This window comes from Ursus maritimus, unplaced genomic scaffold, assembly GCF_017311325.1.
Source record: "Ursus maritimus isolate PB19 unplaced genomic scaffold, ASM1731132v1 scaffold_4, whole genome shotgun sequence".
NCBI classification, from domain to species: domain Eukaryota; kingdom Metazoa; phylum Chordata; class Mammalia; order Carnivora; family Ursidae; genus Ursus; species Ursus maritimus.
Window position 1 is genome coordinate 89,103,509 of NW_024426552.1, and position 26,655 is coordinate 89,130,163.

Genomic DNA, 26,655 nt, shown 5'->3' on the forward strand with positions numbered 1-26,655 from the left:
AATATATATATAATATATATATTATATATATAAATGCTATGTATATAGACATACATATACATATGCTATATATTTTGTTCCTTTACAAGAACAATGTGAGAAGGTTCAAAGCCTCAAGATTGTCTGTCTGTAGAAGAACAAAAAACATTAGTACATTAAAATACAAGGATATGTCAGGATCTGGTGAAAGAGTAATCCGTATTCTCATTCTACTCCATGTTATGGTATCTCTTCTTGAGCTTATAATAATGTCCTTTGAGAAAATATCTCTATGGAGAATTCAGTTATTATTCTTACATACACACTTACGCTCACTCACCCACCTCCTTACCCATCTTCAACATGGAGGGCAGAAGCCACAAAAAAGATCCCATTTCTACTGGCTCTGATTAGGGAGAAAGGGAAACCGTGTCAGCACATACCCTCCCAAGTGGAGAGCCCTGTGAAAGCCTAAATGCAATTCGTTGAGCCTCGAGCCAAGAGTACAGTGCCTTAAATGAACAGACCCAGCTGCCACACAAAAACCACGCTTCTGCCACTTGCAAAAAAGCTGGTATAGGCTCTTGGGCATGAGTCTTACTGTCCCTGTCCCTGCTGTGAGATGGCTTAGCAAAGTTACCCTGCCAGCAGTCACTTAAGCTGCTAGCAATTGGAAAAGAAATGGGATGGAGAGAGTGTTTTCTTCTACCCTGGCCTTACTGGGATACTGTTAATGTCTCCCTGGAAGCAAACTAAAGTATTAATAATTTCATTAATATTTTTTGATTCAGAATTTAAAGCAAAATACCCTTCATTAAGATATTTAGAGAGACCATCAGAAAAGCTGTTTTGGAGTTAGGAACTATTATGAGCTGAGTTGTGCACCACCACCCCCCCACCACCACCCCCCACCCCCACCCCCTGGCAAATTTGTATGCTGAAGTCCTAACCAGCTGCTACAGATTGTCATTGTATTTCAAATAGGGTATTTACAGTGATAATTAAGTTCAAAAGAAATCTTTAGGTGGTTCTTAATCCAATATGACTGATGTCCTTATAAGAAGAACAGATTAGGATACAGACATACACAGAGAAAAAACCAATGTGAAGACACAAGGAGAAGCTACAGAGCCATCTACAAGACAAGGAGAGAGGCCTAAGAAGAAATCAACCTTGCAGACAAACACCTTGATCTCAGACTTCTAGCCTCTGGAACTATGAGAAAATAAATTTCCATCTTTTAAGGCACCCAGTGTGTGATACTTCATTACAGCAACTCTGCAAGCTAATATGGGAACAGTTTACAAAAGGTAGAAAAGTCAGATTGCAAACTTTAGAACTGAGGTCTAAAACAGCTTCCCTCTTCAGCATATCCTCCACACTTATCTAGGTATGACTACTTACATTTTTGGTCTGGGCAGGCCATTCCCAGATTGGTTCCAGCAGTAAACATATGTAAGCCCCAAACTGGAAAAATTGTTCTCCTACTTAGTATAAAGGATCTTTATTTTTGCTGGAGGACCAGAACCTGGTGCCTAAACACCAAGTTTGAGTTCTCAGTCCACATCTCTGAATTCCAGAGCTTGTTAGACTTCCAAAGCTGGCACCCAGGCCTCAGCACCCAGGTCCTGTTTCATGTTCATAATCCATTGCTACCTCCGCTGAGTGCTGGCTCTGGGTTTGGAATCACAGTTGTATTCTTTGTTCCCAGGCCAATTCCTTAAACCTGGGAAGGGCAATGTTGTGGGCAATGTAAATTCCTTCATTCAGCCATTCAGAAATTTGCCCCACAACAAATTTAAAATGTAAATTAGAAGGTTTACATAATTTTCTAATGAGAGTCTCAGAGAAAGGAGGACCCTTTGTATCCAGAAAATGCTTATAAAGCTGCTCTTTTACACACAATATAGATGATCACAGAGGCCATTTGAAGTCACTGAGAAATGGATGAGGCAGTGAACAAGTTAAATTACGATTCTCAGCTTAAAATCAACTCCTTATTGCTCTTAACATCAATCAGAAACTTGTTTACAAAATGCTATGCCAGTAATAATATAAATTGCTGTTTGTTAAATGGTTTTTCTTTTGTTGGACAGTTCAAATCTATGATTTTTCCTTAAGGTTGTTGGCCCTCTTAGTTGTCACTGAAAAAATTTATTCCTATAAATAAATATGAATTTTTGTAATATGCTTTTATGCTATTTTCAGAAAAATGAGATAACTATGGACATTTCCACTTTTTATTCAGTGTTTAAGCCTCATTAGAAGGAAAAGTAGGAAAGGAATAAATTCCTTTTAAAACTTCACATAACTTACTTTTTGGTCTGTTTCAAATAGTAACGAACCTAGTTAAAACAGGAAGCTCAGGGTGATGGCAGGCTTTATCAAGAAAGGTACATGAGCAAAGAAAATTTAAAGAAATTCTTAAATGGCCAATCCATGTCAAGTGCCTCTTGTGATCTGGAGGGAAGGGAAGCTTTAGTGGAAGGAAGTTGTGAAAGGTTTTTCTTATTCCAAAAGGCTTTCCCACTTATTGGAAGAAGAAAAAAACGTACTTTGTCTAGTTTGTTGTGTTATTTATAGAAAATACTTAGATCTAGCTATTTCAGTTAATTTTTTAAAATACAAATTGCTCATCAATGTCTGTTTGAGAGTAGGATAATTATGTTAGACTTAAGAACTTGATTTTTTAAAATCAAGTAAAAAATGACACCTTGGAAAATAGAATTTTTATTTTTATCTTAGAGCAAGCTCAGTGTAGAGGTACCTGTTTACAAACTTTCTTCATTTAATTGGTTTTCTTAATATGAAATAGTATTCCCAGAACTAATTAAAATTTTATTCTAATGAATATTCAAGACCAAAATATGTTATCTTTGCAGTACAGTATATAGATTTTTAAATCATCCATAAAGGTAATTATATTTTTTTACATTCTTAAAAAGTCATATATTGTTATTGATGCCAAATGGGTTGTTTGCTTCCTCTCAGGCCATGATTGAAGAAGCCATCACCAGAGCGGAATCGTTCTCAGTTATGTATACACCATTTGCAACAAAAATCAGAGCTGATAAAATAGAAAAAGTAAGAGAGGTTTTCACAAAAACCCATCCTGCATATGTGGAATATATCTACACAGGTAATATTCAAGTTGTCAGCTGATAGTTTATTTCCATTGAAACAAATACAGGGCCATTTCTAGTTTATTTGTTTATTGTTTCAGTTTTAGGAGTACATTGTTGGGGTCTTTTTTTTTTTTCATTTTATTGTATTATATTTTTTCATCATTATACGTGCACTTTTTAATCCCCATCACCTATATCTCCCATCTCCTCCGCCCCCACCTTCCCTCTGGTAACCATCATTTTGTTCTCTATAGTTAAAAGTCTGTTTCATTGTTTGCCTCTCTTTTTTTTCCCTTTGCTCATTTGTTTGTGTCTTAAATTCTACATAGGAATGAAATCATATGGTATTTCTCTTTCTCTGACTGACTTATTTTGCTTAGCATTAAACTCTCCGGCTCTATCCATGTTGTTGCAAATGACAAGATTTCATTCTTTTCTTACGCCTGAATAACATTCCATTGTGTGTGTGTGTATATATATACATATATATATATACTATTTTCTACAGTGGCTGCACCAGTTTGCATTCTTACCAAGTGCAAGAGGGTTCTGCTTTCTCCACATCCTCTCCAACAGCTATTGTTTCTCATATTATTGATTTTAGCCATTCTGACAGGTGTGAGGTGATATCTCATTGTAGTTTTGATTTGCATTTCCCTGGTGGTAAGTGATGTTGAGCATCTTTTCATGTGTCTGTTGGCCATCTACATGTCTTCTTTGTTGAAATGCCTGTTCTTGTCTTCTGCCCATTTTTAATTGGATTATTTGGGTTTTGTGTATTGAGTTGTATCAGGTCTTTACATATTTTGGATATTAACCTTTTACCAGATATGTCATTTGCAAGTATCTTCTCCCATTCCATAGGTTGCCTTTCGGTTTTGTTGACTGTTTCCTTCACTGTACAGAAGCTTTTTATCTTGATGAAGTCCCAATAGTTGATTTTTGCTTTTGTTTCCCTTGCCTCAGGAGACCTATCTAGAAGAAGTTGCTATAGCCCATGTCAAAAGATTACTGCCTGTGCTCTCTCGAAGGGGTTTTATGGTTTCAGGTCTCACATTTAGGTGTTTAATCCCCGTTGAGTTTATTTTTGTGTATGGTGTAAGAAAGTGGTCCAGTTTCATTTTGTTGCTGTCCAGTTTTCCCAACACCATTTGTTGAAGAGACTTTTTCCCATTTGGATATTCTTTCCTCCTTTGTTGAAGATTAATTGACCATATAACTGTGGGTTCATTTCTGGGTTTTCTGTCCTATTCCATTGATCTATGTGTCTATTTTTATGCAAGTACCATATGGTTTTAATTACTACCACTTGTAATATAACTTGAAATCTGGACTTGTGATACCTCCAGTTTTGTTCTTCTTTTCCAAGATTGCTTTGGCTATTTGAGTTCTTTTATGGTTCCATACAAATTTTAGGATTGTTTTGGGGTACATTGTTTTAATCTGATGAGTTGAAATAGGAAGTTATTTTAAGGTTTAAAGTAGAACTAGTCCTCTAGGTCTAGCACAATATTCCTTGTGCCATGATGTTTCTATTCTTTAAAAGAAGAGGTGGGGCAGCTGGGTGACTCAGTCAGTTGAGCATCCAACACTTTTTTTTTTTTTTAAAGATTTTATTTATTTACTTGACAGAGACAGCCAGCGAGAGAGGGAACACAAGCAGGGGGAGTGGGAGAGGAAGAAGCAGGCTCCCAGTGGAAGAGCCTGATGTGGGGCTCGATCCCAGAATTCTGGGATCACGCCCTGAGCTGAAGGCAGACGCTTAACGACTGTGCCACCCAGGCGCCCCCCAACTCTTGATTTCAGCTCAGGTCATGCTCTCAGGGTCCCTGGATGGAGCCCCACATTGAGCTCCAGACTCAGCATGGAGTATGCTTGAGATTCTCTCTCCCTCTCCCTATGCCCCTCCCTCCACTCATGCTCTCTCTCTCTCTAAAATAAATAAATCTTTAAAAAAATAAATAAAAGGAGAAGTAAAATCTAGAAACTATAGGATTTTTCTTTTTTAAGATTTATTTATTTATTTTATAGAGAGAGAGTGCAGGGGGAAAGGTAGAAGGAGAGGGAGAGAAGCAGACTCCCTGCTGAGTGGGGAGCCTGATGCGGAGCTAGATCTCACAACCCTGAGATCGTGACCTGGGATGAAATCAAGAGTCAGATGCTTAACTGACTGAGCCAACCAGGAACCCCGTTAACTCTAAAATTTTTTTAAATGAAGGAATAACCTGTGGTAAAATGCCACCTTTCCCCCATATTCTTCATCAGTGAACTAGAGGATTATAGTATTTTCCAGAAGATGATTTTTTTCCCAGCGCTTCCTATTTCTACTTTCCTTCTTCCATCTATCTCACACTTCAAATTTCCCTCTTTCCTTATGTTCTTGGATAATTGATATCCAAATGAGATCTGGATCATCAAGTGGACTTAGAGGACACAATACTGGTATTATCCCTTTTTCCTCCTTTTTTCTTTGCAAGCCACTGGCTTTTATTCATTCATTCAAAAATACTTTTTAATACCTACTATATGCCAACAATAATTCTGAATTAAGACAGATTTTCTTGTACAAAATTAAGAGCCACTCAATGGCTACCATGGTAAGGAAAATCTCTAAAGGCACATACCTAATATCACATCATCCCATTAAGAGCCCTTCATTCTTTCTTTCATGGTTTTGGGGCCAAGCCACTGATTTATATGATTAATAATGTATTCTGTTCGTGATCACTTTTAATGTGCTAGGCATTATGGAGTAAGATGATTCTCATTTAGAAACAAGAAAACAGCAACCAGAGAAAACAAATTACTTTTCCAAAGATTCACAGCAAATCAGTGGTGGCAGGCCTTGGATTTGAACCCATGTCCTCGCCATTGAGCTATACCATTTCCATCTGCTAAGAACAGAGGTGTGATAGAAGCATTAAATTTAGGTCCTATATAGTCCTTATTTTTCACCACAATGCCTCAAGCTCTTCAGAGGAAGCATATTATGTAAATATATAGTGATGGTTGAATAGTGAATCTTTAAGGAACAATGGATAATTTGAGGGCAAGGAAAGGGAAGAGAAGAAAGCACAACGCATGCTATAATGACCATTGATGCTGATTTATTCTGATCATTTTGTAAGGAAGTGGATAAAAATGTTTCAGAACTCACATTTTTTGCTAATTGTTATAAAGCATTTATTATTTTGTTATGGATATCTTAAGAGTTCAGGGGGGGAGTAGCCTTAATAACAAACAAGAGTCATGTCTATCTAGTATCATGGAAAATGAATTAGATTCAGCTATTTCCATTTCTATTCCTGGATCCATTGGTGATGAAGAGAAGTTCATTGAGGAGATAACCTGTTTGACAATTCCTCCACTGGTAGAAGGAGTTTAGTTATATTTAACCTACTTAACAGAGAAGTCATGAAGATTAATTAATATTTTGGAAGCACTGTTGCCACTGAGAATTTAAAAACAATAATAACATTAATGAGCCAGATTCCTGTCTCATGTAACTCTATCAAACCTGTTATCAAAATGTATTGTGATCTATTGGCAACACAATTCATGCTAAAGGATCTTATATGTTGGAAAAGAGGATAATTATAAGTTACTAATGATTGTTTCTATTATTTTATAATTACTAATTGCTGGAGTATGACAGTGCTATATAAGAAACTAGAGAGGAAAGATACAGCTTCTGGAGGGAAAAGCAGAGGTAGAGAAGGTAGTCTAGAATTTTAAATTTCATTGGGATTGGTTAGGTTCTTGCCCTGTAGAACCTGTACGTTGGGTGAACAAGGCTGTTGCACTGAGGACATTACTTGACTGTTACAAACCGGTAAAGGATCTTCCCCAAAGTCATTGTTGGAATGGTAGTGAAACCACTGTTATTAACTGTATGTGTACAGTCTTAGTGGTCTGGCTTCTTTTCCCCCATGCAATTTGAATGTGAGTGAGGACTCAAAACATAGGAATAAGGAACGCCAAATGTTGTCTTCAGCATCTGTATCTCTCTTACAGGTGGTACCAAGAGATTAGGGCAGGCATCAGTAGCCAAAGGCAGTAGTTAGAAAGTGAGTCACACAAAGAGAGTAGCTGTTTTGTTTTGTTGACATTTTCCCAAAACCAGGATTTTCCTTTTATCTGCCTTGTGGATAGAATTTAAGAAGCTTCTATCCTGCCAAAAATTTACTCAGTTATTTATTTCAACAAATAGTCACGCAGCAGGTATGACTGGACAAAGGAGATGTGTGCAGATTGTTTTTTTAAACCTATACACATTCATCTTTGGTCTTTTCAGAGCTAGTAATATATACTACCCCATTCCCAGGGACTCAGTCTCCTTCAATCATTTCTAAAATGTAGTCTTCTTTCAGTAACTACCTAATCAAATTCACCAGCTTCTCTTCCCCTTTCCGTGGGATTTTCTTCTCCCCCTGGTCTGGTTTCAACTTTCACAGAGCTCAAGTGTACCCAGTGTACAAAGAGGTCAGTGGATATGTGAGGAAAGATTCTTTTTTCAAAGTCTGGTGCAGGCTGGTACAGCTGCTGATTACATGGCTAATGCAACATGAGATCACCTCTGTTGGTGAGCAGGACCAAATAGGCTCATTTATGTGACACGTTAGGTTACCCAAGGTTACCTATGTGAGTTCTCCATACTGCCTTTGGTGTAGATGCTTCTTTATATGTACACCAACCACCCTCACCACATAAGTTGGACCAGCCTAGAGCCATTCTCTGAGATTCCCTTTCCCTGCCAGAATGCTGGCTTGTGAAACCAGTCACCTTCTGGGTCTTACTCTAGAAATCCCCTGTACTCCACTAAAGACTGGGAGTAGTTTTAGTCCTCTCTCCAATTCACTGTGTTAGTCTGCCAGGTCTCTTCTTTCTTTCTTTATGCTCCAGAATCCCAAGATCCTCAGGACAAAAAGAGGATCAACAAGGGAAATGGGTGGTTTGTTCATCTATTCATTTATTCATCAAACATTTATTGGGCACATATTTTCCAGATTCTATTCTAGGGAGTGCTCAAATACACCTGCTCCTAAGAAAGGATCTGACTTTAGTAATTTTTAATTCAGGGTGAATATTGCACTATATTTTTCCACTCTTCTGGAGAATGTTTTCAATTAAAACCTAAGCTCTAATGGTGGAATGGAAGGCTGACTCTAATTAAAAGAATGATGGAGGAGAAAACAGACAAGGAAACAGTTTGGAAATAGAAATCCTTGCCCCTGAAAGTGGCAGGGACTAGCTAGTTGTTTACCAAGCTATTTTTTCCTCCCATGTATATAACTAAGATACATTTCCGGCCTCCCTTGTGACTGAATAATGGCCAATAGAATATGGGCAGAAATAATACATGCCACTTCCAGGCCTGGCCCATAAAACCCTACATGCAGAACTCTCTTTTCATGGCCACTGTAGATAGGACTGTGGAACTGAAGAAGCCATAGGCAAAAGAAGCTTGCATTCCCTGAGTGACCACGTGGAAGGTCACCCACTGAATACCCAAAGGAGCAAAAACCAAAATTCTCTTGCTTTAGATCACTGAGATTTGGATTTGGAGGTCTTTTGTTTTGGGTGTTTTTGTTGTTATTGTCAAACCATGTAGCTTTACTCTAATCCACTGCCTTACATCGTAACAGGTGGGCAGCTTCTTACTCCATCCACAATGTACACAATAAATTCATGTGAACTCAGTGACTGAATAAACACTCCTTGCAATCACCTCCACCCTCAGAAACACTCAGAGTTTGTACACATTCTTTTCTACTTCACAATCACTCATCCTTCTCCAGACAGCTACAGGTGACTGCTTTCATGCACACATGTTTGTATCCACCACAGAAAGATAACATTTTAGAAGACCCACTGATGCCCCATGGAAGACAGAATACAATTATGTAGTTTTCATTGCAGCAAGAGAAATTTAGGCCATAAGTAAGAATTTCTAAATCATAGAGGTCATCAAAATAAACATCAACAGATGAAGGTCATAAAATCTATACCTTGACGATCTTGGATGAGGAGTTATCTGTCTATGTTGTGCTGGATAAGTAGTTATTGTCATTAAAACTTGGAGACTAACACACTTAATTCTCCCAGCAGGGACTGGCAGACAAACCTCCAACTCAGAAACTCTGCCCAACTCCAGGTCACCTTCATCAAACCTAGATAGTGTTGAGTTCATTACTCCTTGGTCTTGTGGCAGTGCAGTGAGCCCAGCAATAGCTGGCAGAGTGGTGGTAATGAACAGGAAGAGTTTTCACAATAAAGATTTCCCAGGCAGTGTATTTTTCTCTAGCTAGTCCCCAGTTCACAGTCACCGTGTCAGGGATTTCCACATGAAAAACAGATGGAAAGGGGAAAGCTATAAAAATAAATCAATTTTGAAATGCATATAGGTGTAAGTATTTTTAATCTTTTTACTGAACAGACCCACTAAATTTGTGATTTATTGTGAGAAAAACCGACTTCACCCTCTGTGGCAGGCACTAGAACCATATTGCCCTTATAAAGTCCACAAGACTGATGAGGGAAGGTTAAAATTCAAATCTGCCTTTTGGGACAACCAGGCTTATACATCCTCAGGAACTTACTGTGCATCCTTTGCTATTTGGGGAATATGGTAAGACCAGCCAAAATCTTAAAGACATATTATAATAGAGCTGTATTGTATTATGCTTCACAGAGAAAAAATTACTGAATTTTTAGCAGTGTAGCTATTCATTTTTCTTATTTAAGGAAAAATCCAGTTTGATTCATGCAGAGTAGTCAGGGCATATAAAACAAATAATAATTCATCAGCCCCAGAATTATTATGTTTTCATTTATAAAGATTTTGCTTGAGATTTTTATTCATATATTCCAGCAAAATAATGCAATTTTGTATAGTTCTTATTCTTGCATGGTTGTATTTTAATAATAATAAAGTAATACAATAAGCATATCCTGTCTCCTCTTGATGAAAATATCAAGATTTATTTGCTAAATAAATAAATATTCAGTAATGGATCTATGCTTAGTAATGTTTAATAGAAAAGTTTTCTGGATCAGATATCAATTACTTTAACACTTAGGTGGATAGAGTCATATTTTGTCTTTCCAATGCAATTTAACTCCCAGGAGTAAATATATATGTTCAGAGGAATAATATACTGTTTTAAAATAGGCCTTTAAGAATTGCTTTTTACTGAAATTTATAACTCTGTTCTTGTTCAGTCATCATTTACCAGGAAGGATAATACATTCTTATGCTTTCTAAAACAAGAAGTTAGAAATTCCTCATTTTATTCTTTTTTTCTTTAAATTGTTATAATTTTATCATGATCATGAGTTTTCAAGATCAGACTATTTTCCTTTTCATAATTCACTTTCTCAAATGGAAAAGGTTATAGAATTAAAAAGCCTATATCCCCAATATTATTATGAAGGTGTTATGGCCAGGTTGGTTATAAAGACAATAAATCATCTTATATTTGTACCACAGTATTCTGGCTAGAAACAGAGAATCATTCCCAAAATACAGAAATCCCTCATATATAGAGCTAAAATCTCTGTTCTTAATATATGAAAATGTTGGTCTTTCCAATGGTGAGTACTGTTTTCTGGCACTGTTCTATCTTTTCAATGAGCAGTTCACTTGTCCTTTGCAGTAGCAGGTTACAGCACTGTTTGCCTCTGGTGTCCACCATCTACTCTTACCTTCCATGATTGCATTTCTCCTGAACCTCCCTGGAACTTTAATCCATCCTGCTTAGTATGTTTCCTTATGGGGTCTGACTGAAGACAGACGGAGTGGCATTTAAAGAAATACCACTTAATAATCCAAAAATAAGTGGAAGTAATGTAAATTTTTACTGCAGCCTCTCCAAAAAAAAAAAACAAAAAACAATGGCTTGGGGCAAGATGGAGCTCTTACAATGTGATACATGGCAGGAAGCAGGTATTACAGGTACTGTATCCATAATGCTCAGGAAAACCTTGTGATACACATACATACACACATATACATATGCATGCGCCCGCACACACACACACACGCACACACACTTACATGGCAGCTTCTCTCCAAGTACCCTTTCCCACTCTAAGCTCTCCAAATACTCTCCCCAAATTTATCCGTTCATAAATAGGTAGATTAGTTCCTTGTCAGTGTTAGTCTGTAGGAATACTGTGAATGAGAGAGCTGATCCTGTTTAATTCTAACAAGTATATAAAAATTTATAAAACACACTTTGTGTATCAATCTCACTTATGGCTTTATCACCCATCTCTTACTTTTCCTTTTACTCTGTTTTCCTCAAACATTCTTTTACACTTTTTCTCATGTCATATGTATTTATGTAAGGCAAGTCATTACCCTTCTACAAGGGGATATACACAATGAAATAAGTATATTACCAATCCAGATAGTCAGGAAAATTAAGGTTTTCAGATTACGTAAGGCTTTTGTTATGCATTCATTTAGTTAACTATCCAAGAGTCACTTCCTAGAAGATGTAGAATCTCACCAAAACTGAAAAAGTAATAATTATGATAAAGAGCAAGAAAAATTATGCTAATGTACATTTAAGTTTAATTATTGGTAATAATGTCATAATAATGTTATCATCATAATGGCATCACCAAGATGTATTCAACTTTTCTATCTTTGTCTAGCTGTAAAAATTAATTCCTAATCCTCAAACTGTTGTGTCTTAAATAAGGAAGATATTCTTCCTGGATTCTTGAAGATTTTATAACTGCCTTGCATCTCAGCTATATTTTAAGGACTCCATAGTATTTGTAGATATACTGAACTATTAGCTAAATCCCTATATCAGAAATCTTTAGTTTCAAGTGGAAGGAATCTCAGCTCAAACTGACCTCAATATATTTAAGTTCTAAAGGAGTAGGGGGAGGCATGAACTCATTGATTTATATCATCGAAAGATCCACAGGTGGCACTGCCTTGAATGCAGCTTAATCCCACACCTCACTTACTGCTCTGTTTTCTGCAGTCAGCTTTATTCTCAAGTTCTACCTGGTATTCCACTACCTGTACCATCCCCTCAAGTGCTAGGATCTGGAGTAATAGCAAAATGCTCAAATGTCATTACAGATCTCAAATCACACTGTCCTAAAGAACAGTGACTGCCTCTTCCACACAGTCCCTGGACTCACTTTTATCATTGGCCCAAATTGAACTTATGTTTATGATTGAACCCAAACTGAGGTCAAGGTAATGCCGGGGTGGATTGATCTACCATCAGTTAGGTCTCACTTTTAGAGCAGATAGAGACTGAGAAATTCTCCAAGGGAAAAAAGAGGAAAGGAGGGAATGCGCAGTTGGTAGCCAACCAACCAATGTCCATTCGAATTCTTATACAGTGCAAAAATATAGCCGGGGCACCTGGGTAGCTGAGTCCATTGAGTGCGTCCAACTCTTGATTTCAGCTCAGGTCATGATCTCGGGGTTGTGAGATCAAGCCCCATGTCAGGCTCTGTGCTCAGTAGGGAGTCTGCTTAGGATTCCCTTGATTTTCTCTCTCTCTCCCTCTGCCCCTCCCCTGCTCACTCGCTCTCTCTCTGAAATAAATAAATCTTTAAAAAAATATAACTGTTTATGGGAATTGTAACAACATTGTATTATTTCTTTGACTGTGAGTCTAATAAATATTGAAGGGAATAGGAGTATCTTTAATGTTTGTATCGTCCCAGGCCTACTTTGGTGGGGATAAAATTAAGGAACTTTCCCAGAATCAACACCATACAGCAAATTAAACATAATACTTTGGAATCAACATGAATTCCTTTGTGAAATGCAAAGTAACTAAGCATAAAAATCCTGTGGGATTATTTGTTTTTTCAAAGGTTATTTATGGGTTATGAGAAGAAACTTAAAAATTCAAAGATTGGTTTTGGAGAAGTAGAGCAGCAGCCTGAAGTGAAAATCCAGAATCTTAGGAATGGAAACCAATTTTTTCCACTTGCATCTAGAACTCTGAAATTATAATGAAGGTCAAAGGGAAAATGTAGCTTATTATACAAAGATTCATTACACATAGCATTTTCTCACACATCAAATGCAAAAATCAAAATATGCTATGTTTTTAAAAGTAGAAACTGTTTTATTATTTATGGGAGGCAATAATGATAACTTAGCTACAAAGTTGCTGCCTTTTGCTATTTTCTTGCTGATGTGAATCTGTGGATAACTTCCAAGATAGAAGTATTGGCATTAAAAGGAGTACAAGATAAAATTCAGAAAATGGTTGGGAAAGAACTAATGACAAACTGTTGGCATTACAAAGGTACTGTAGGAGCTAAACTCTGAAACTGATCAGTAAAAAGAAGTCGTATAACACTGACATGGTCCCATCTCATACTGAGCAATTGGGACCTTTAGAAATGAGATTTTGCTCCAACCCAAAATGTCAGAACATTTTGTTATGGACAAAGGGCAGAGAAATGACATAGACACCAGAAAATAGAGAAGGAAATGAAACTTAGAGAAAGGTGATGATAGAACACTAATAGATTTGCATACCTCTAAAAGAGTTTTTTTAATTTCTTGTGCTTTTTCTTTTTAAAAAAAATTGCTTTAAAAAGTTCATTCATAAACTGGTGCCAGCGCTTATGATGAGGTGTCCAACAGAAAGCATTGATGCTGATGGCCTCTACATTTTGTACTTTACTTCCAGAGACTGAATTTTATTTTACAGATATTTAACTTCCTAACAGTTAAAGCTCTCCCTCATATATATAGATGAGTCTGCTGACCTACAGTCAATATTTCATGTTTGTGCAGATGCTTTTCTGGTGTTGCTGACAGTTTCACTAAGTCAGACTCTATTAATCCAATCTTCTTTTGTGACTATGAGTTTGTATTTCTCAGAGAACAAGCTGCAGCAAAGATACAACCCAAATACAAAACTAATTTTTCCACCCAGGCAAAGCTGCTCTGTTCATTTGAGCATTTACTCCATTGAGTTATTTAATACTGATTATTTTACTTCCCTCACTCTTCATAAGTTGAACAGAAACCACTTAAGGTTTAGGTAAAATAAGGAACAAAATCGGTGTGATAATTTTGTCTAAGCTTGGTGACAAAGAAATAAATCATATGTCAGAAGCTCTGAACATTTCATTCGTTCTTTTTGAAGTTCTTTTTTTGAAAAAGATTTTTTGACGTTCTTTTTTTTTTTCAACCATTAAAAATTCAGGATTTGGAAAAGTTTGTTTTTAGATTCAAATATTGATGAGCACCTACTAGATGCTTGGGGCATGAACATAACTTAAAGATGTCATCTTCAAGAAGATTAAAACTTGTTGGGGAGATAAGACATACCCCCATGAAACCTTAGGAAATTCACTCTGGAGTGAACAGTATAGATTTCTTTAAGAGTTTGAAGAGGGATATTGAAATATTCAGGAAAACCTGCATGGACAAGATGGGACTTAAATTAGGTATATCTGGAAAGATAGTCCTCAACCGAATCAAGGAAAAAAGAGAATATGTAGGTGTTTCTCAGTAGAAAGAAGTTTTCTGAACAAAGGAAAGTTCAGAAGCAGGATAAGCACAGGCTGGTACAAGTTAGTGAAATTAGCAGAGCTGTTGATAAAGTTTTATACTGGAGAAAACATAGAAATTAGGTACAGATTGTGAAACAGATGCACACAGTTGAGAGCCTTGAATACCAGGCAAGAAGACACTGAAGTTCCTGAGGAAGGATGTGACAACCACAAAGGCAATGTTCCAGAAATATTCATTGGGTGGTGGGTGTGGCATGAAATGATACTGGTGGCAGTGAGGCTGGTTGGGAAACTTTTTCTGTAATTCAGATGTTATGTGATTAGAAATTTGACCAAGGTGGTAGCAATGGTTATGCTAAGAAAAGAGTTGATATGAGATGTATTACAATGGACAGATTTAATTAGCTTTTGAGACTCACTAAATGTCAGAGATAAAAAGAAAGAAAAGTCAACAATGGCTTCCAGATTTTAAGCCTGAATTGGGTGAATAATGGCTATCCTTACAACACATTGGTGAAAAGCAGGGAAGAGGGGAGTTGTGGAGATTATAAATATCACTTTTGAAGAATATATTTATTTGCTGCCTTGTCGTAATTTCTGTAATGATGAGCCAATAGCAATGTCCCAGGGGGCATTTGGAAATGCCGTGTTTGAATTGGTGAAGATTGTTCAGACCAGACTAGAACTTTGATCTCTAACCTTTTGTTTAGGAGTAACAGCTAAGCCACAAAAATAGAGAAAGCCCCCGAGAGTGTGTGTATGAAGAACTCGTTAAGTGAGCCAGGGACAGCTTGGAAGAGCACTGATCGAGAAGCAGGAGGAGCAAGGGAGAAGGAGGAACCAAGAGGTGTGTGTGTATGGGGAAACAGAGAGAGAGAGAGACAGAAAGAAAGTAAAAAGACTGTCACTGAACTCCAGGGAGGTGATGTCGAGGAGGAGGAGGGCAATACTACAGAAGGTCAAGCTGCATGAATGACTTGAAGTTCTGAACACTGGTCAGTTCCAGCCTTCTGTGGAACAATGAAAGGTTCTTGATAAAGGGCAAACTTTATCCTCTTTTGCTGAGGTGAGACATCTTTCAAAAAAGAATTGCAAGATTAGGTTTCTGCAAGAAACTTAATCTACATAATCTATCTTTGGGATTCTTTTTTAACCATCCACTGCCCGAATGGTAAAAATTTGGAACTATTTCATACCTGAAAATTGAGTTTTTAATAGTAAATTTGGTCATGGTCATCTAAATTTCATCTCTAATTGCGATAAATTGTTAAAGGATGCATTAGGTATTTATTTCTTCTCAGATCTTCTGGCATGACAGAAGCAAAGAAGGTATTTTAATCAATTCAACTTTCTTATCAAAGAACAAAAAAATACAATATGGTTAACTTTCATCTCCATCAGGGGCACAGGGTTTTTCGGACGTCGGTAGAGGTTTATGAGCATAAAATCGAGAACAATTAGCACTCAAATAAATGTTACATGAGATTCAACATCTGGTAAGTATGTCGTCATTTTGGGTCATAGACCACCTGCCAGGCTAAATGTTCATACAACTGCAATTTACTCTGCATACAAATCAAATAAGAATGATACTTTAAAAATATTTTTTTCTAAACTTAACAGTATGAATGTAAGGGCCTCTCACATTTTAAAACTTCGACTAGAAGTTAATAATAGATCGAACACACAAGATGAAACATATAGGTTGGAAAGGAACAGAAAATACTTTCATTTTTGCAAGCATGTTTTATAATAAATTAGCTGTAGTGCTAACATTAGTTTCACTAGTCAATCGAATCACTGCCACAATTAGTATCAGTCTCCTCTTTATCCACCAAATATTTAAGAGCAAGAAGAAGTCAACCTCTCCAAGTCCTCATGTTATTTATGTAATTGAGCTCTCAAACATCTGGCTGCTTCTGGCAATAGAGCTGCACCAGAAAATGACAGATCTCAAGATGCTCCCTGCAAACCCACTACAAACACCAGCCTGTGGACAGCGTACCCCAATCACTTCTGAACTTCGCCACTCTGTGGCCTCCTGTCACTTCAACGTAGGCCTTAAAGTTTTAAAGGTTTCCTTCCAGGAGCCCTCTCTGTGCTAACGGGTTTCAGCCCTGGGATCCAGAAGCTTCTATGACTGGATACTCTCTGGATTTGTGTGGAGGTCAGAGCAGCAGTCTGAGTTAGTGTCCTTTTTATTTTTACTTTGTTGCTTTTTCACGTGATCCGGTTATTGGCAACTTCAGCAAAACTGGCGAACTCTTCCCTTACTAAATAGAGCAAGACGGTGTTAGGTTGGAAGCAGAGGGTGTGTCTGTGATGATCTAATGCAGATTTCAAAAGCAAAGAAACTTCCTGCACTTTTGAAATTGAAATACAGAAATCACATTTTTACCTTGCTTATAGAAATGAGATATCCTTTAAAAAAGAAGCGGTTCGTAATTCAAACACCAACTTAAAAGGCATGTTGAAAAAGCACGTGAAAGCACGCAAAAGTTGCTCTTAGTTTTGAGAACTCTTGTGTGCTTGATGCACTCTTTTAGACAGGGTAGGAGATGTTCTATCTAGAATCACGTCTGTTACAACTATTTTTTGGCATTGCCCTGCTTCTGGAATACGTTTCCCATTGATTTTCGGAGTGATGATTACTGTCGTGGCCAAATTGTCCTGGGGATAGTTTTGGGAGTTACGTTTTGGTCTCCAGCTGCCTGACTTTCACTTCTGGCCCCACCATTTGGTCACTGTGTGACCTTAGGCAAGTTTGCAATCTCTTCTTGAATCTTCAGTTTTGCCATCTGTAAGGTGGGCATAATAATATGCCCTGTCCTGCATGGCTGTTGAGTGAAAAAGATAATCCTGAAAAAGTATATAACACAGAAGTGCCAGATAAATGCTAGCCCCCAAGAATCTCAAGGAATTGCCTGATCTTGAGTCACCAAAGAAAGACTAAAGCATGTCTAATATATTTTGTTCTGTATGTTTAAAAGATACTTTGTGACATTTTAATTTTTTCAATAATAAGCATACATGTTAACTCTGTTTGACAAGCATGCCCTATTTACTTAACCAAAATATGCCAAAGAGCTTTGAAAAACTGTTGTTCTGGGGAAGGGTTTAAGGTGGCTATTGCATGTGAGGTGTAGAATGGGGTACAGTCATGAGGGTGGGTGGTCAATGTCCCAGGCTCTAAACAGAACAGCTCTACTTTCAGCAACTTTAAATATTGGGCTTCTTAGTAGATTTTAGTTTGAACAAAGTGTTCTGAAGCTAAAAACAGGAATGGAGGATGCCAGGGAGAGGGTATAAAAACACTCATGGTTTACTACGTCTATTACTTATTTTAAAGATTTATTTATTTATTTATTTATTTATTTATTTTAGAGAGAGACAGTGAAAGAGCAGGAGAAGGGGCAGAGGGAGAGAGAATCTCAAGCAGGCTCTGTGCTGAGCTCAGAGCCCCCATGAGGGGCTCAATCCCAGGGCCCTGACATCATGACCTGAGCCGAAATCAAGAGTCAGCTGCTTAACTGACTGCACAACCCAGGCACCCTGTGTCTATTATTTTTTAAAGACATATTACAGATAAGTAGTGAAGACTACATCTGAGTCATTACCATTTAAGTTCTGATTCTACGTTAAAAATTGACCTTTAACTAAATCATAATTCAAGGATATTTGAAATTTCATCTTTTTTCCCTTCCTGGCAGTGTTAAGTAGGGAGAGCTCATTAAACCCTCAGTTCATCATCCTTCATTTGTGAAGTCTATCACAATTAACCAAAGCATTATTACTCAGAATGGAAATGAAATAAGTGAATCTGGACACCAAGACTCCATAGATGACATTCGCCCCTATATCAAAAGTAACCAGGAGCCAAGCAAGCCTGAAGCAGAATACAGTAGTGAGGTGCGTGGTCTCTGGAGTCAGACTGCCAGGTATGAATCCTGCTTTGTCCACTTATAGGTTGTGTTCTTGTGAAAGTCGCCTCCCATCTGTGTACCTCAACTTCCTATTCATAAAATGGGGACAATAGCACCAATTTTGTAAAGTTATTGTGAGGATTTAAAAAGACATTGCACAGGAACTCCCAGGTGGCTCAGTCAGTTAAGCCCCCAACTCATGATTTCGCCTCAGGTCATGATCTCAGGGTCCTGGGACTGAGCCCCACCTTGGGCTTCAGGCTCAGAGGAGAATCTGCTTGTCCCTCTCCCTCCGCCCCTCCCCCTGCTTACTCATTCTTGCTCGCTCTCTCTCTCCCTCTCTGTATCTCTAAAATAAATAAATGAATAAAATCTTAAAAAAAAAGAGAGAGAGAGAGAGAGGCAATCTGCACAAAGTACTTAGAACAAGGGAAGGTAGAACGTAAGTACTCAGTAAATAATAGGTCTCATGGTCGTTAAGTATATGAGTTTGTTTTACAACCATTTTCATGACACTTGAATTATTTCCAAGTCTAATTGCAAAAGTCAGTACATTTGTCATTTCAAATTTGCTTCAACTATGGGAGGGATGGTAACTAAATTAGCCTGATGTTTTAATTCTCACTTAGTACTCGTTCTCTTTCCTTTCATATAACATTATTTCTTTAAATCTTAAACTATGAACAGAAAAATCAAATTCTCTTGAAAAGAGCACAGAGAAAACTATTAAGCCTGCCAGCTGGTCCTGAATTTTCTATTATTTTGAATATGGAGAAAGAGCTCCATGTAATCCAACCATATTTTACTACTATGTTCTGTATGTGTTTATATTTTAAGAAAAGCATAAATAATGATATAGCATCTATTTGACGTTTTGATGCATATACTTTTACTTTGTACCTTTAACATTTCTATTTGTCATGTCTTCCAAGTACAATTCCTGAAATTTAGGAGGAAGAAATACCCTTTGTTATCAAAATTTTTAGCTCATTTCCAGTTGTATTTCAGATCTTCAAGGACTCCACATATTGCCTCAGACAGTTGACTGGTCATCTTTTCCTCCCCAACAATATCTCTTGACCCTTGGGTTCAAAAACAAAGAAGATGGGAAATTTTTGGAAAAACTATCAAGTAGGAAGCTGCCCACATTTACAGGTAAATCACCTGGACTTTTTATTATCCTTTAATGCTGTTATAAGTCAGCAATTGGGCATTCTTCATCAAGTCTTAATCATCATAAAGCCGAGCATATACTAGGACTAGGCCCCCCAAAAATGTTTGTCAGGTTATAATGAACTCCTTCCAATCTTCTCTGTGGGTTAGTTAACAATACCTGGGGCTCAGGTTCCCTCAAGACCAGTGCAATTCTAGACGGTCTGCCCTCCCTCACTCCAGCCATCTCACCCCAACCGCGCTATCACCAGTGCCTAAGCATAGGACACTTAAGAACACAACTTTTTGTCATCATCGATTAACAAATGTAGAAGACAATTATCCAAAATACTTACATGAAATCACAAATATGGCCAATGACAACCTTAAACCACTTGGATTCTCTGCTATTATATTGATATCTGTTCCACTCTTTTCTTATGTAATGAACTGAGAACTTACATCTCCTGAAGAGTTACTACAGTTAAATGGTATTCAGTAATTCCGTCGGAACTTCCAAAACTCAAGAAAATATTCACATGGAGTTGAAGTCTCAGATTTGTGGGCAAAATTCACAACCAGGTTGAATTTATTCCTTCAGCTCTACCCACATAATTAAGGATTTGTGTTTTGTCTGGCACTCTATCCTCTGAGGCTTATCTCAACTTCAAGCTACATCCAAAGTCAATGGGATCTGCCCACTTGAATAAAACCTGGGAGGAATAAGACAACAATCAGACACATTTATGACAACACTTCTTCACAAGTCAGGAAAAACATACTCTGCAGAGAGGGATGAATTGTTATAGGCTGCCTCTTAGATCTCTCAATCAGGAAACACAACAAAATGAATAAATGATAGTCTCTAAAGGGCAACGTCTCCTCTGCCTTTTTCCTCATAGATCTTTCGTTGTTATGCATGTGGTCTAGGGATGGTGCTAGTTTCTACACTAAAGATTTCATATCTATTAACATTGAGATATCTGTTTATAGCTTGCTAAAGAAAGCATTTTGAAATGGAAGTCTGGAAAAAGTAGTATAAAAGTTTATTGTTACGATTTTTAGAACATAAAACTCCCTTCGGTCTGCTGACCAAAGAAGACACAGTGAGACACATGGAGACAATGGGGAAGCGAATCTTGCCAATATTGGATTTTATTAGAAGCACCCAATTGAATGTAGGTATATGAGTCCTTTATATTTGTCCAATGCTCAAATATTAGACAATTGTAGAAGTATGGAAAGTTTATGGTGCAAATATTGCAAGTATTGGAGGATTTTAGAAACATTCATGGTAAATCTTTTCTGCAAAACCAAGCAAAGTTTAGCTAATGAATTAATTTTTTTATATTTTAAAACATACTACAATGCTACACTTTGCAATTTACAGCATTTATTAGTCTAGTGGCTCTTTGAAGAGCTTTTTCTTTGTGCCTTCCTGCTATCTAATTCAAGCTCGCAGTCCATTTCTCACTTCAAATCAATAACAAAATTTTATTAAACACAGTGTTTCCCTATTTCATATCCTGGGCTATTATACATAACTATTTTGTTACCTACACAAGAATTTGGAGTGTTCAAGCTAGTGCCTCCACACCACACTGATACATTAGATGCTTCCCTAAGCATTGGCAATTGATCTTTGTATACCCTTAGGGTAAGTTATCTAATCCTTTTTTTGATCTGGGGAAAATACGCCCTTTCTACTTTTCAGTGTTAAAAAGCCCAGAATTAGACCCGAATTATGCTGTGCTGTTTTACAAAATTTAAGCCATTATACTGAAAGTACATAAAGGGAACTTCTCATTAACAGGCTATAAAGGGTGAAGATTTCCCCTTTTTAAAATATTTTTCAAAAGGCCTGTAAGCAGAAAATGTTGAAGAATTTTCTTTTTGTGGCTTTCGTATTACATCATTGATTTGATGTTCTTACCTTACAAGGGGAACCAAGGGGGTCATCACAAACAGCTACTTAACATCTGTTCAGCAGTTTATCTGCTCAATAACATTATTCAGCATTTTAGAAAAGCGATAAAACCCCTAATCTATTTGCATGATTTGTAATTCTATGCATTACAAATACAAAAGCACATTTTTACCGATTTTGCTACCCCATAGCTCCCCCCCCATAACTGTGTTCCACTCAGTTACCTTCCCTATATTTCTATTATGAAAAAATCCATCTCTGTTTTCTTACAATCCTAGAGGCTAGAAGTCCAAGATCACAGTGTCAGAATGGTCAGGCTCTGATGAAGGCCCTCTTTCCGGCTTGCAGACTTCTACCTTGTCTCACATGGTAGAGAGCAAGCTTTCTGGGGTCTCTTTGTATAAGGACATCAATCCCATCATGAGGCCTCCACCCTCATGACCTTGTCTAATCCCAAAGGCCTCATCACCATACCATCACATTGAGGGTTAGGACTTCAATATATGAATTTTGGATGGACACAAACTTCAGTTTACAGCAATCTCATTGGCTCTACCACAAATTTAGGTCCTATTCTCCAATTTACCTTCTATCATAACCTCCTCTTGCCACACACACACACCACCACCAACCTCCCCATCTTAATTAGAAATCCACATACATCATCCTTGTCATCATCAGACCCTTGCACATAGTGGGATCTTAGATAACAAGAACCGTCACCACAGAGCATTATTTTACCTCATCGGTTCATGGGTAGCTTAGCAGAGCCAGTGTACTAGAAGTTGTCAAAGTGATCAGTCTGCGTCCTGGCTCTTTGGGCCAATACCTGCCATACCTTGTCAGGATGCTGGCCACATCACCTCTTGCCAGCTCATATCTCAGTGTGTTGTGTATGCAGGTTGAGCCTATCTAGGCATCATGCACTTTTTAAATGTTCTTAACTCAGTTTCTTTTCACCCTTCAATGGGCATTCTAGCCACTTGGAATTTGGTATATGCATGTATCTTTACGTGTCTACAAAGGAGATTTGAAAACCATAGCTAAGATTCTTGGCATCTAATTAATAACTCAATCTTCTTTAAAATAAGTCAGTACCACTTTGCTAAGTGCAAGGCATTTTATCAACATTTCTTTGTTAACTTCTATGGGAAATAACAGTTTTTGGGAGATCATATCAAAGAGTTTAATGGAATTGAAGCAAGTGAGCCAGAAGGTACCTAGGGACCACAAGTATATCCAAATATTAGCCTGCAGGTTTTTTATTATATGCCCAACCACAGCTTCATAAAGCAGGACTGAATAAAATTGGCTGCAAAGGTAACCTAGCTTAATGAAGCAAGTAATGAGTTGGTGAGTAGAAATTATTCCTACATGGTACCATTAACTGTGACCCAGGAAGCACTCAACAGTGTTTTTAAGATTCCCTGAAGTGTGTTTTTACTTGTCACATAGCAAATGCTGTCCACTCGAATGTCTGGGTATTGCACTGTTCTTATTAGTTGTCACCCTCACTTGTGACGCCTCTAGATGAAGACTTTTGTCCAAGGTTGTGCTCTGTCCGTGTAACCTTAAGGCAAGTCATTTAACCTGCTCTTTTTTTCTCATTTATTAAATAAGATGATATCTGCCAGGCCCACCTCACAGAGTTGTTGCGAGATCCAAAGTACATAATCCATGTTGAAGCACTTTGTTAAGCATTACAAATTTCAGAAGTTTTAATTATTCGTACTGGTTTTTAGTGTTCTTTGGCAAAAGGACTGTTTTATAGACCTTTCTCTTTCTTGATACAAGTGTGTACTCTGAAATTACCTATTCTTCTAAAATGAAGATTATGCAAGTGTCCTATGGATTCCTTTTTTTTTCCCCTTAGATCACTAATGTGCTCAGATCTACTCACAAAGGCAGGATTGGAGGTGTCATCTCCAGCCATGGAGTAGAGATCTAATAACCGCAGTAGGCCTTCCCAGGGAATGTGAATTTTCACTTCTTGCCATAAGATGATAGGAGGAGGCAAGGGCATTCCTGGTATGAAGGGGGTTTTTGTGTATCAGGCATTGATTCCCCTGACACTCTGATCCCAGTTTCCTTATCTTTATAGATTCCTTTACTAGGCATACAACAATAACACATGGCCAAACAAGAATGATTCTGACACTGTAAGAGTTATAATCTAAAATATTCTACCGCCTTCCCACATGATGGCTTTTAATCCCACTGAACATCAATCCCATTCAACCAGTAGCGTGCTCTAATGGTATTTTTCCTTCTCTGGATCCTTGTCCTAATTATTTCACGTGTTACCGGATGCCACTGTGCTTTTCCATTCATTAACTTTATTGGCTGCTGTCAGTTTCAAACCTTATGTGCTGTGCTTCCTGGGCTAAATGTTAAAGAGTTAAAATAATAAAATCTCTTGCCGTGCATGAAGCCTTCTTCACAGGCTGACTTGCCAAAAAATGACCTAACCATGTTTTTAATACCTCATTAATTTTACTTTTAATTTCCTCTAAGTGAAGCATAAAAAATGTTTACATATACACATTTGAAATGAACAGTAATATGCATTTTCTATCCCTTTCTGGCAATTAATGTTTCTACATGTATGTCAAATGGAAATATATTCCAGACACTTGGGCTCTGCTTTCTGGTGGTATGATATAGTACCATTTATTTGCCACACATTTAACCACACCTGCTATTAAACCTAGACAATTCTCTGACTGAAGCCTTCATTTGTGCTTGCTATTTACCTAACCTTCATTGTACCTGTGTGAGGTTTTAGCTTCAATCTTGGCCACTTTATTACACTCTCTCCAGCAGCTAAGGACCCCTTTGATCTCTCCTGAAGTCTCATACGGAGGGCTACTTCTCCTTTAGATTTAGCTCTTGGTAACATTAGATGTTTAAGCTACTTCCTTCATGTTTCACTATTTCCTTTATTTTCTTAAAGCAACAGCATTAAAACATTCCTCCTGGCATTAGATATCAATTTGTATTTCTTTTTCTCTTTGTCTCTCAAAGACTCCCGTCTTGTATAGGTAAAATACTAATCTATAGTTTCCTGATAACCAAAACTGCATTGACTCTGGGGAGAGGAGGAAGATAGGTGACTATTAGCAGTCAACTATGTTCTGTCCCTAGTATCTGATTTGTATGGAGCACTTCCTGTTTTGTTATGCATCCAACAATCAAGCTAACAAAGCACCAGTGCCTTCCACTATTTTTATTTTCCTGATGTTTTGGAAAATTACACTGATAGATTATGTTCCCGAGCAGACTGCTGTTGTTTCTGCTCTTTGGAGTTGAGTCACTACACTACTTTCCTACAAGGAGCCCCATTGTTTATTTTAAAGAAGAACAAAGAAAGTAATTTTTCTTCAGAAAGAAAACGGTTTCTCCTGCAACTTGCTTTTCTCTATTTGACAGTATCCCATTGTTTAGCTGCATGTTTAAACTAAATGGGTAGGCTAGCTATTTTGTCAAGTCATAGAAGGGTTCCCAAATCCACAACTTGCAATCATCGCTCCTATAGGTTTATAGGTTTTCAGATAAATGATTAATCATAAAGAACAAATTAGCAGGGATACAGGGACATTAATCAAGGGGCATAGATAGGTGTTAGGGAGACACACAGCAAATATAATGTAAGGGTGCTCAACCTTCCTGTATTACCAAGATTCTAGAAAAATGCCAACTTCTAGAGGTCAGTGTCCATCAAAATATGAGCATGACATTTCAGACAGAACTGCTTTGCAAATTCAAGTTGAAATTCAGGGCTCTTTAGTAATGCTAGTTTCTAATAATTTTTCTCTTTAGAAGAGATTCTATTTGAAGAACAAAAAATCATGTCTGCCTTTTCTAATGTCTGGGGAGAAAAATCTGTTTTATAAGCATACACAAACTAAAATAGTCCTTGTTCAGATACTAGGCTTTAAGATGGTGGTTTGTTCAACTTCCATTTGAGATGTTTGAAAATTGGGGTGGGGGGGCACTTAGCTAAAATTCAAGTTTCTAGGGCCACATATCAAGAGATACATGATTCACCAAGTAAGGCCCAGGACTCTGCCTGTTAACAAAACCTTGTGATTCTGGTACAGGTGGTCCAATAGGAACCTTGTCATAAAGGAACACTGGTCATCCAGACTTTCTCTTCTCACACCAGGATGCAGAATGCAATTGCCAAATTAAATCCTCCTGTTACTTCCCACTTCTTACCATCCTACAAACACAACAGAAATCCAAAGATTTCTATTAACCTTAGATACCCTTCTCCTATCAAGCACTACAATTTGTATTAAAATTTTTAGAGAAGGTAATATCTCCTCTTTTATGGCTGGCCCTAGAAAAACACATAAGGTGGGCTACCTTATTAAAAGTATGCCTTATCTTAAGAAAGACCAAAATAGGGTGCCTGAGTGGCTCAGTTGGTTAAGCATCTGCCTTTGGCTCAGGTCATGATCCCAGGGTCCTGGGATCAAGCCCCGCATCAGGCTCCTCACTCGGTGGGTGGCGAGCCTGCTTCTGCCTGCAGCTTCCCCTGCTGTGCTCTCTCTCTATCTCTCTCTGACAAATAAATAAAATCTTAAAAAAAAAAAAAAGCCAAAAATACTGTGGGGGGTCATCGTCCCTACAAATGTATGCAGTAGCCTATTTCAAGATGGATCGTATCAGTTGTTGTAGTGGTTCAAGGAGTCAGAATCAAACACTATAATACCACAAGGAAGGGAACCAGAATCCAAAGCCATCCAGTGAGAACTAAAGATAAAAGCAGAGCCAGAGATTTAATGTAAGCCATTGGGGTAGACAGAATTCAACTTGCACAACATTTTTGAGGATTCAACTTGCATAGAAAGTATTCTTTTATAGAAACAAGACAATAGGGATGCCTGGGTGGCTCACTCGGTTAAGCACCTGTCTTCAGCTCAGGTCATAATCCCAGGGTCCTGGGATGGAGCCCTACATCGGGCTTCTTGCTCAGCGGCAAGCCTGCTTCTCCCTCTGCCTGCCTCTCCCCCTACTTATTCTTTTT

General features: G+C 37.7%; 1 protein-coding gene across 1 annotated transcript in view; it reads left to right on the forward strand.

Moving 5' to 3' along the window:
- The window catches only part of SPATA16 (spermatogenesis associated 16), a 224,926-nt gene that overhangs the window by 164,551 nt on the left and 33,720 nt on the right, over positions 1 to 26,655 (forward strand). Inside the window, 3 exon segments of the mRNA XM_008705326.2 lie at positions 2,971 to 3,118; positions 19,553 to 19,699; positions 20,762 to 20,874. Coding sequence (XP_008703548.2) covers positions 2,971 to 3,118; positions 19,553 to 19,699; positions 20,762 to 20,874 — 408 coding nt within the window.